The 11,569-nt window shown below is 36.6% G+C and overlaps 1 protein-coding gene and 1 pseudogene across 2 annotated transcripts; both read right to left on the bottom strand.

Moving 5' to 3' along the window:
- Positions 1 to 561: 561 nt before the first annotated feature.
- Positions 562 to 7,160, bottom strand: LOC147510048 (putative N-acetylglucosaminyl-phosphatidylinositol de-N-acetylase). The gene is made up of 10 exons (XM_086597993.1): positions 6,921 to 7,160; positions 5,881 to 5,900; positions 5,734 to 5,804; positions 5,073 to 5,176; positions 4,727 to 4,771; positions 4,514 to 4,594; positions 4,204 to 4,271; positions 2,069 to 2,075; positions 1,447 to 1,691; positions 562 to 928 (listed from the first exon to the last, which is right to left on the bottom strand). Exons 1-10 carry the CDS (start codon positions 7,158 to 7,160, stop codon positions 859 to 861), a joined length of 951 nt encoding a protein of 316 aa, XP_086454119.1. The 3' UTR covers positions 562 to 858.
- A 1,148-nt stretch (positions 7,161 to 8,308) lies between these two features.
- On the bottom strand, positions 8,309 to 11,442 carry LOC147510049 (pentatricopeptide repeat-containing protein At4g20740 pseudogene; annotated as a pseudogene). The gene is made up of 3 exons (XR_015215988.1): positions 11,425 to 11,442; positions 10,226 to 10,691; positions 8,309 to 10,126 (listed from the first exon to the last, which is right to left on the bottom strand). The product of XR_015215988.1 is annotated as a pentatricopeptide repeat-containing protein At4g20740 pseudogene (transcript).
- Between the last annotated feature and the right edge of the window lie 127 nt (positions 11,443 to 11,569).

Genomic DNA, 11,569 nt, shown 5'->3' on the forward strand with positions numbered 1-11,569 from the left:
AATTTGTCCCACGTTTTGCTTATAGTAAAACCTCGTTAGGTTAACAATTGCCCTTATGAAAACAAATTTTGTCGATTCCGTCTTCAAGGTACTATTTTCCCTTTTCCCTTTCCTCAAAACTATTTCTTAGGCTGTTAGGCTGTTAGTCTGTTACAAGTAGGAGAAACCTTGATACAAATGTACAGAGTCGATTTGACAACAAATGTATTCTCAAGGCCTACCTGAGTAGTTAAATAAATTTGAACATTGCATGGAAAAGTGGCCTGACCCCTATGCCACTGGAGAAGTAGAATGAGGGACATATAGGTGGGAATTTAGTACATTGGATGCACTGCTGAAGAATGTGGGAGAGAGGTTTCTGTTTGCTTACTGGTTTTACCACTTTGAAGTTGATACAGAAGGCAATAATAAGTTCCGATCCACTTAATCTGTCCTTCATAAGTTCCGATCCACTTACTCTGTCCTTCTACTGGGGTATGTATTTTCATAAAATTCCTATATCACCTCTAGGGCAAAAATGCATAGCCAGTAAAAAATTGAGGAAAGAAACAACTCTGAGAATTGGATAAAGTTCAACAGTTTCAAATTCAAAAAGTGTTTGACTAGTTATATGTTCTTCCATCCTTACATTGCCTCAAGTATAGGAATACATATATAGTAAACGATCGGCGAGAATTTTTCTTCCCACAATATGATCATCTAATTTACAGAACTCCTCAATGTGAACATACAAATCCTGTACCACTGCAAAAAATATATATTACCTGCGCAATAGAATACTTTCCAGATGATCAGTCATTAAATTTGTTGATGTAATGGCGTTAAAGTGGAATAATCAACCTCTGGAGTCTGGAGCACCTAAAGATTGATCCTTCTAAGCGTGTTCACGTAAGTGTAGCTAGAGAATACGACAAACAGTTCCTGAAACCTGCAAAGATGACAGGAAAAAGCCAATGAAAAGGGAGGTAAGACCTTCAATTTTTTACTGGGTTCTAGTGTTCTACTAAAGGCTACAAACAGATGAATGCTGTCAATAAAGGCTTACACAGATAACTAACTAGACTGAAATCAGACATAAACATCACAGAGCAAGTTCAGTTGACTCAGCTCAATATAGGGGATTCTTTGTCTCATCGACAAAAATAAAAAATTCAACCCCAAGAAAACAAGAATACAACCCAATTTTAGTTAGATCCACCTTAACGAGGAGCTGGAGAAACAATCTACCACACCATCACAATTTTATACTTAAACATACCACCTTTACACAATGAATTGTTCAAAAGCAAATAATGCATTGAACTTCAAATCCCTAAAAAGCATCGACACCACCATGAAAACTCATATATGGGCTTTCTGACTTCCAACAATGTACAAAGAATGATGAGGTGGGAAAACAAACAAGTAAATCTAAAAAACAAATAAAAAAATGAAAAGAATACGTACCAAATCCACTGGCTCTGGTGTTGTGCCATTGCCATGAAGCTTTTTACAGGATGCTCATTAAGCAGGCAATGCCTCTGCCCTCTCGAGCTACTACCAAGTAAGGCGGACAACCAGAGATCAATGGGTCCACTATACTTTTGCATTATGATGCTTGTACTTAACTGGAAATATATCAGCAACCAAGATAAGCAATGATCATTAGAACCCCCAAGACCATAAACATTTATTTCACTATTATCAGGAATCTACAGGTACCAAAACAAATATAGGTCATTATTGAAACCTCAGTTAATCAATTTTTCATGGAAATATGTCAACCAAATACTTCTATTCTTAGTAACGTGATCCTTCCTCTAGGAGTGTCGCACCTGCTCTAGAACCTCACTCCAATTAATCAAGATCACCTTGTCTAATCTGCCTATCTACTACATTTGCTGCTTGTATTGCCAATATGGCAAAGAGGCCTGAGAACACTATTCATGACTTTTTATGGCAGTCCACAGACGAAAACTCGGTTGATTACGTGGAACCAGTTAGCAAGTGAAGTCCAAAGGTATTCTCAACCTTAGAATCCTCAAAGAAATAAAGTCTGTTCTTCTAGGGAAATGATTATGAGATTCACCAGGGTCCTAATGCACAATGGAGAAGGTGACAAATGCAAAAGGTCAGCTTCCTTAATATTAAGGCATATTGAAGCAAATATGTGACATTACATGGTTTTAATGGGAATAGCACATCGGTTGTAAGACCTATTCATGGTTGTAAGAGCAATTCATCTTATTGCTTTGACATAGAGCAATATTACTGATACATCATAAAAATTTCAAGCAACAATTTACATATAGAATATAATAATGTGAGAATACGATTCTTATTTGAAGGAAAGGTGATTTATTAGCTGGTGATAGACAAATTGATGAATTTACTAGATACTTGAATTAGACAGAAAAAATGAAAAAGGTAATTCAGACTACTAAAGAGTTGATGCAGGCTCAAAATTATTCCATAAACCTCAGCAAACTCCTGAAATAGCTAAAGCTAACTGGAGTTGTGCTCTAAGCTAGTGACAACTTAATGTGACTATTGGTCTTAGATAACTAAGGTTGAGTGAAGAGGATGCAATCTATGAACTACAACAGTAGTCTGACATCTTCTTGATCAAGAGCAAATTAACTAGTTGCTACCAAGGGGAAAAAAAACTAGTAACCTATTATTAAACTTTCAGGCGCTGAGAGCTTTACTGGTTTATAAAATAACAACATCAATTAACATAAATATAGTAGCAGGGAAATAAAATAAAAGAATTATGACAATTCTAAAGAGAATAACAACATACAAGTTCCTAAGCTTCAATACCTCTTTGTGACTCCTCGCATAAAAATGTGATGTGCACACATCAATATAAGATATTAAATACGCTTTCCATGGTCATTAGTGCTTATCCCAATTGATTAACTATAACATTTTAATCTGGATCATGCAACAAAAAATGTTGTTCAGTTGTAATCTACAGTGGTTAGCCAACATTAAGGCATTATTATTACCCAGTGTTCTAAAAAACGCTAGGCGGTAGTCGGGCGGTGGGAGAGTGCCTAGGCCTTCTAGGCAGTGCCTAGACGGGCTAGGCACTAGGCAGTTTTTTTTCCTAATATATTTTATAATATATATATTAATACACACCTATACTACAAGAAATGAAGAAAATCATTTACCACTGTATATATTTTATAATATATATATTAATACACACCTATACTACACGGGTCTTTAATTTTTGATATTTAATTATTCAAAAAAAAAAAAAATGACTGGACCGCCTAGCCCGCCTAGACCCGCCTAATCGGTCCACCGATTTTTTAAACGACTTGGGTCTAGGTGAGTCAGTTGGGCACCGTCTAGCGCATAGAGACCGCCTAGGCCGCCGCCTAGACCGATTTTTAGAACTTATTACCATGTTTTTAACTTAAGTAAAAAAGATAGTATGTACACTTATTATGTTCCAAAATGTTGCTTAGTTGAAGCTATACGGAACGATCTCTTTCACATTTCTCTATAAATATGCTCGAATTTATTATTCTTTTCAAATATTTCCCCACCTTGGTGTTTATGAAGGAAGGAGATGATGTAATTGTTAGTCAAAGATATGTCTATGAGATATTTGTTCCTATTTTTGTTTTCTTCCGTGCCAAAAATATAGGAAAAACAAATCTCACGATACTTTACTGGTTCCTATTAGATACTCAATCCTCAATTATTTCATTAAGCAATCTGTGGTTGTATGGGTCGCCCAAGTCAAAGGCACGAGTGACTGGTTTGGTCTGGTTGGAGGCTGCTAGAGGAGCATTTAACACCTGTTCTTAGGGCTCGTATGGTGGTGGTTTCGAACAAAGTCTCGCATTACAGAACAGAGCCTCGCACTCAGCAAAGGAATTACTAAAATCCTGGTTCCTTACAGTTCATTCTTCAAAGGGTAGCACTTTAATAGATACATAATGCATTTGACTAGCAGTAATTCATGTCTCACACTTCAACAATGGCATTATTCAAATTCAAACTACTGTTGCATTTCACCTAACAAAACCTCATAGGACCATCACCTCACAAAGTACTGGTAACAGGAAACTTAATAGAAATATTTGAAATGATTGGTGGTGTAATAAATAAAATCAAATCTAGTCAATGATATTAGCCATCGTAAAAGTCAGAACTGAGATTAATACTGTAAATGGAACCCATCACAAAAGAAAAGCAACTTACCAAATCCCATTATGCAAATCACGGTGATTCCGATGACCCGAAATCCCATAGCTATCGAAAGTAATCAACTAGAAAATCAACCAAAAGTAAAAAATGATAAGCTACATGAAAAGCTAAATCCAATTAGAGTATGTCACCGAATACTTCTACAATTGAGAGAAGTAGGCAAAGGGAACGCACAACAGATACTCAGGTGTATCGTAAGTTAGAATTTCATAATCTTGCACTAAGGTCATATAGATGATGGTCTAGAGAGCATTATGGTTGGGACGTAACATTAAACACTTAATGGTTCAGACAAAATAATTACCAAGTCAATGCCCTGAGATGCAGTTTCCTCCTGAATAATCTTTGAAATAAGGATAGCACTCCACATGTTGTCAAACCCATCCTGTTTAACCATAACAAAGTTGTAACTGACATTAGTGACATATAACCAGGCAATATTGTTTTGAACAAACATAAAAATCTATGAACAGCTACACAAACAAAAAAGAAGTTACATCTAGATGCATGGGATCGCCTGTAAATCTGGATGATCTAAGATCTTAATATGTTGACGAGGAACCTGCTCATAAATGTCACGAGAAAATAAATTGAGGACAATGCCAAGGTAGAATCTTCGTTCAATTCAAGGGTCAACTCTTTAATCATTTATCCAAGATAGCCAAGTGAAATGATAGGTGAATTCGAACTTTCTTTTTTCCAAGATTAGACTTCGTTCAGTTGGCTAGGGTTGTCATAAACAATAAATAAACTTGTCATCGATCTATAGCCTTCACTAAAACTTATAGTTGGTCAGTATTTAGTTGGAAACTTAGTTTCCAAGCCACCTTTAATGGTTTAGACCAACTTAATTTTAGCATCACCTTGAGACTACTGCCAGCATGATATAGCTCTTCCTTTCTTACATTTCCTTTGCCATCATGATATAGCTCTTCCTTTCTTACATTTCCTTTGCCATCAGCATTTCCTACATAAAAGACCACCACGTTATGAAATACGGGATATCAAAATTAATGTTTTAATCTCAACTTAAAATCAGGCTCCATTTGATTCGTAAATGATAAGGACACCGTTAATAGTTTGCAAACTGAAAAGGCATAAAACTTGAATCTCCTAAAAAGTAAAGAGGAACTTGCACATGATCTTCTGGTTTCATAGCTTTTCTAAAAGGAATTGTCAGCCATACAAGAATTCAAATGACACGGTTGGAAAGGGATGGTTGAAGGAAGGAATCAAAAACAAGTACAGGCACAAGGGAACTCCTAGGTCAGAAGTCCTGGTTGAAGTTACCCTTGTACAGTTGTATCTACTATTATGGACAAGAGCAAGTTCTGGGAACCATAACAACGGCAAGAAATTATAGATACTGTTTAGAAACGGCGTTTTCTACCATAACAACCTCATGTTGTACCATACCAACTATTTTTTCAGCCAACAACGGCAAAACAATACCAATACAACAATATACAGACACTTACTATTAATACTAATAAGATGAACCACATATTGACGATGCAAACATACCTGTTGACAAACATAAAATGTGTACAGTGTGCCCTTTTGAAGTCAAATAAAGGATAGTTGGCGAAAAAAACCTGCAATAATGTGATACCTAAATTAATTACATCACAAATAACATTTTAAATTGAGAACATTAATATTAAAACTTACATAGCCTCATCATCAGGGTGTCAAAGGCAACAAGCATGACCTTTCTCTTCTGAGCATCTTCACCTACAGTTTAAACAAACAAACGTATGGCACTTAATGATCCACATCATGAGAGCAAAAGAATATGAAAATTCACATAAAATAATAAACTCACCTTTCGATAAGAATGAAACAGTGGATAAGTGCGAAGCATAGAGAACTTTGCATAGAGAAACGACCCAAAGTAAAAGTACAAAGATAAAAACTAAGAACCAATCCATATAGCATGTACCTAAACATAAAAAAATAAAAATAAACATGTTAATGTAACTTATTTATTAAGGCTAATTGGTTATAAATGAAACCCCACTCTGTCCCGGTTCTAATTGATATAATACCAACTCTACCCTTCCATACCCATCTTCTTCCTTGTTAGCATTATTAAATCATTAAACCATGAAACATGGTGACTACAGCGGCAGTTGAAGACAAAATAGTGACACTTTGGTTTTAAGAATGAAAAGAACATGTTTCTGAATGCAAAAGCAATGAGCACTATCGCCCATTGCTACTGAACCTACCTTGACCACTTTTATTGTAAGAACTTAAAAGAGTCCTTATCCAAATATCCCTACACCTCCACAATTACTTCACTGTGCCAACATCCAATCAACTGCCCCAAACCCCAAATTCTATTCCTTTTTTTCTAAAATTTCGGCTTCCTATTGATGGTGTTGGCTGTTAAGCTTGAGTGGGAGAATGAAGATCTTGAAATGGGTTTTCTTTCATTTGAAAATGATAATTGTTTCAAGAGGTTAAGGCGGGTACAGCCCAATGCCCAGCCCATATTATTGGTAGACTATTATTTTGGAGGCCCGTCCAGAGGAACAAATTTTAAATCCAATATACATTATCTATTCTACATTTCTACCCTATAATGCGCGGTGTAGGCAAATCCGTTCGCACCACTTTGGACGGTTTTGTCCATGGTTTCTATTTTAAATTACAAGAGAGAGTCAGCTAAATATATGACAAAAATAATAAATCAAAGAACCACGAACTTGCAAAGTCTCAGTGGGAATTTGATCACGGCCACAACAATGATCCTCATAAAGAGAAATCTCATTACTAGAATTATGATAAACACAAGCATCCCTCTGAGCAAGAACTGCCCTTTCAACCAAACACTCCAACCTTCTATCCGGCACAATAACATGTGGCGGAAACAACTCTTCCAACTCAACCAACAACTTCCTCCTCCTCTTCCTCAAATCCTCATTACTACTACAACAACTACCCATATCCTCATTTCCACTAAAAACAATCTCATCAGCTAACTTATGTACTCTCTCCTTATCAACACCCAACACCGATATCCGTTTCCAAAGTATCCACACTGCCGATAAATCATCCCCAGTGTCTAAAAACTTGGTTTATATATGTTTAAACAATAGAAATAAAGCTGAAGAACCGCAAAATAAAAATAGTAAGAAACATGTGATTGAAAAAACAAAATCAAGTTTACCTAAAGTTTGGGCTCTCTTAGTCGATTATTCATTATAATCCAACCCCTCAACCCTATTGATTGAAAAAGTAAAGCCCGATTGATTAAGTAAACACCAAGGAGAAGTCCTCCCAAGATTTCAATGCCATATAGTCATTCCTGATTAAAAGTAACGATAAGATCGAGAAAGAGAAGTACCTCTGCAAACATGGCAACAACAAGGGAGCACAAATACATTCTGCATCATCTTGCACAACCAACCAGAACACCAAATTTCATAAGCTTCAAAAAATCAAGTTAGAAGTAAATAATAACCACAATAAAAATAAAAATAATAACATGTAAGGATGTTGTCTAAGGCAGCCCAAGGGATTACTTTCATAACCTAACACCTGGCCTCATAACAGGGGAGAAAGGAAAGTACCTCTGCAAGAATGGCAACAACAAAAGTGTATATTAACTATACAACAGCATCTCGCACGACCTGCCAAGAAACCAAATTCAATAAGATTATTTAAAAGAAGATGGAACTGTACAAGAGAGGGAGTCAGGTGCCAGCATCCAATAAATAGTTAAAAGATAAAGCATGCATCAGACGATTAAAGAGGTTTACCAGGCTTAATAATTAAAAAGGGTCATCCTTCCAAAACCATATAAATCAACTTTGTTCCTTTCTTCCCTCGTTGTTGAAATCGTCTCTCTCTCTTCAAATCGTCTATCAGTCTATGTCGCTTTGTTTGCTGAATCCTCGTTTTCTAATTTGGTAGCAACAGAGACATATACTAGAGGAGTGAGGAGAATGAGAGAGAGATAGAGGAGTTGAGACTTGAGAGAGGAGAGTTTTGGTGGAGAGAAAAGCGGACAGACAGACAGAAACCAACCAAACGACATTTTGGACCATATACCCCCCCTCGCCCCAGAACATCTGCTTTGCTCACTTGAATATACAAATAACATTACATATGGTTGATCCCAACAATAAAAAGGCGGTATCAACAACAATAAAGATATAGACAGATTCCTTGCATTTGTCATGGTAAGATGGTGCTACCTTTCAATTTCAATTTTGATTCGAGCCCAAAGAATTTTAACCCTGACAATACCAAACCGGCTGTTTTCTTCTTCATGTGGTCGATAAGTAGTTCCTCATAAATGATCAAATTTGCTTCTGTTAAAAGCTTGCGCTCTCTCATACTCGTAAATACCTTCCTTGCCTCCTCCAAACTCCCATTATCGCACATGCCAGAGATAACAGCCGAGTATATGAGATCATTCAGAGGGCATCCCTGTTCCATCATTTCATCTATATCAATAACTTTCTTAGCATCACATGACCTACATGCATGGATGATGCTCAGGGTATATTCGAAATCCATTGGCCAACTTGTAACATTGCCCAAGCAGTCGTGTACTAGAGTAAGAGCTGCATCGATCTCTCCAATATTGCAGAGCCCATAGACCAAAGATCTATAAGCAGAAATAGTTGGTACCCACGATTTCTCTTTCATCTTATTATAGCATGAGCATGCAGCTTTGACGTCCCCAACATCAACAAAACAAGGAATTACGTTACTGTACGTAGACGAGTCAGGTATGTATTCAGAATCCTTCATTTCCTCAAAAAGAGATAATGCACCTTTCACATCCCCAATTTTGTGGAGTGCTTGAATAATGATGCTATAAATCGAAACGTTGCAAAACCCTCTGGCCTTCAAGTATTTAAGAGTTTCGCCTTGTAGTACCTCCCTCCTTTACCTACCATGAATGAGAAGAAGTTGGAAAGATCATCAATGACATGTAGCCCCAACTTCCGCATCTGCTCAAGCAATTTGCAGATCTCATCCATTCTACTCTGCTCAGCATACAATGCTAAAATGGGATTTACAGTGACAAAGTCTGGGCTAAGACCCTCTTGAACCGTGAACTGGAACAATTTGTAAGCCTTGCCAATCTTGTTTGCATTACAAAGACCTTCAATCAAAGAATTAAGTATGGAAAGATCAGCTCGATAACCAGACGACATGAGAGCCTTCAACAAATCACAAGCTGACCCAATCTTCCCCTCGGCAACAAAAGCTTCAATTAGTGAACCATACACGGCCCTATCTATCAAATATTTCTTCTTCTTCATCTCCTCGAAGACTTCACAGCCCTTCTCAGCCACATTTCCCTTGCACAAAGCAGTTATTAACGTAGTGTGAGCCATAGCATCTGGATCGACTCCATCCTTCAGTATTTCTTCCCAAACAGTTAAACATCCATCTAAATTCCCTTTAGCAATTAGAACCCGTATCATTGCTGTATAAGTGAACACATCTGGCTTACACAAATTCTCCCTCATCCGACCCAAAAGCTCAAAAGCCTCATCAATCCTCCCTTCTCTGCACAACCCTTTTATCAGAATCATAAAAGTAACACTCTCTTCAACCAACCCATCCTCTTTAAAATCTTCATAAACCGCCAATGCCAAATCCAAATGATCCGTTTTCACAAGTGCATCCATAACTCTATTGTACAAAAATACTCTAGGCTTAATCCCAAACTTCTTCATTTTCTCATAGACATAGTAAACCCTAAGCCCCCTACCAGCATCCGAATGCATTCTAATCAATATCTCAAATTGTTTCTCAGTAGGTGGTTTTCCTTGCATGTTCATAAGTTCGGGCACTTGATCCGCAGCTCTAAAATAATTCGTCCGATTCAAACAATACAATACGAAACGCGTTATCTGAAAAAAATCATGTCGAAAACCCTTCTGCTTACCTGCCCAATACAGTATAAGTAAATGCATTACAGAAAACACATAATGTGCTACTTTAATTCAATGCATTATACGAAACGAAATAATTTATAAACACTTACCAGCCCAATGGAAAAACTTGGAAGAGAGTCTAGGATCAGTTTAAACTTTAAGAACTTCAGTAACAAGTTTAGGAGTGACACGTCTAAGCTTATCTAAATCAGTTATAATAGTAGGACACCAGTGTTTATGCTTTCGAAACGAATCACAAATGTATCTTGCGAGTGGGGAGAGAGATTGGGCAGTGGAGAAGTATTTCTCTGATTGGGTTTTTGTTGGAATTGTGGATTGAAATGAATTTGGGTCCCATTTGGTGAATTCAAAAGGTTTAGGAGATTTTTGTTTATGGGTAGATGATGGGTTAGGGTTTAGGGTTTTGCGGTTTGAGAATAAACCGCCTTGAACCGTGGGCCGGTTTTGTGAGGGTTTACGATGACCGTAGTAGAAGTAGAGATTGTTAGTGGTGGAGGTTTCAGGCTTTAGGTGGCATTTAGTGATTGGTTTGTTTGTGTGTGTTAAGTTTCTCAACTTTCATAATCAGTTGTTCACTTGTTCTTCCGCACACCTGGTGTCTGCTTCGTCCGTTACAAATGGGCCGAAGCCCAAAGTTGATCTTAACATTTTGTACAAAAAGCCCAAGCGACCCCTATAATTTTGATTCGAGCCCAAAGACAATACCAAATCGGCTGTTTTCTTCTTGCTGTTTTCTTCTTGATGTGGTCGATAAGACCATAACTAAGGGTGCCAACGGTTGGGTTTTGGGTCGGGTTTTAACTGTTTCGGTTTGGGTTTTATTATTTACGGTTCTATCAATTTCGGTTCTCAACGGTTTTAGTATGCGAATTATAGAACCCAACCCAAAACCATCGAAACCCAATGTTTTTTTTATCGGTTTCGGTTCTAATTCAGGTCTTTATTATTTATTATGATTATTAAACAATTTCAATTATTTAAACACTAAAAATTGTTTTTATTTTTTTCTTTTCCTACATGATAATATTTTATGTATCAACAATCATATTTACATCAATCTATGAACATATATCAAGCATACACATTAAAATATTTATTATTCATGTGATAATTTCAAGCTTTGATATAGAAATTAAAATAATCAAATATCTAACCCCAAAATTTTGATTCTTTTTTTACGTGCATACACATATATTTGTTTCCTTGTATTAAACTCGATCGTGTACACGTGCAATCACATATATTTGTTACCTTGATATATTTTACGTGCATACACATATATTTGTACATGTGTATTAACTCGCATTTTAAATTGAACATGCGAGTACATGCGTCATACAATTACATCTCATCATTAATTTTTAACATAAACACTACATATTGGTTTATATAATAAGTGCGTGTACCACAGTATATCAAACATGTGTATCATA

The sequence above is a fragment of the Coptis chinensis genome, chromosome 3 (genome assembly GCF_015680905.1).
Source record: "Coptis chinensis isolate HL-2020 chromosome 3, ASM1568090v1, whole genome shotgun sequence".
NCBI lineage: Eukaryota > Viridiplantae > Streptophyta > Magnoliopsida > Ranunculales > Ranunculaceae > Coptis > Coptis chinensis.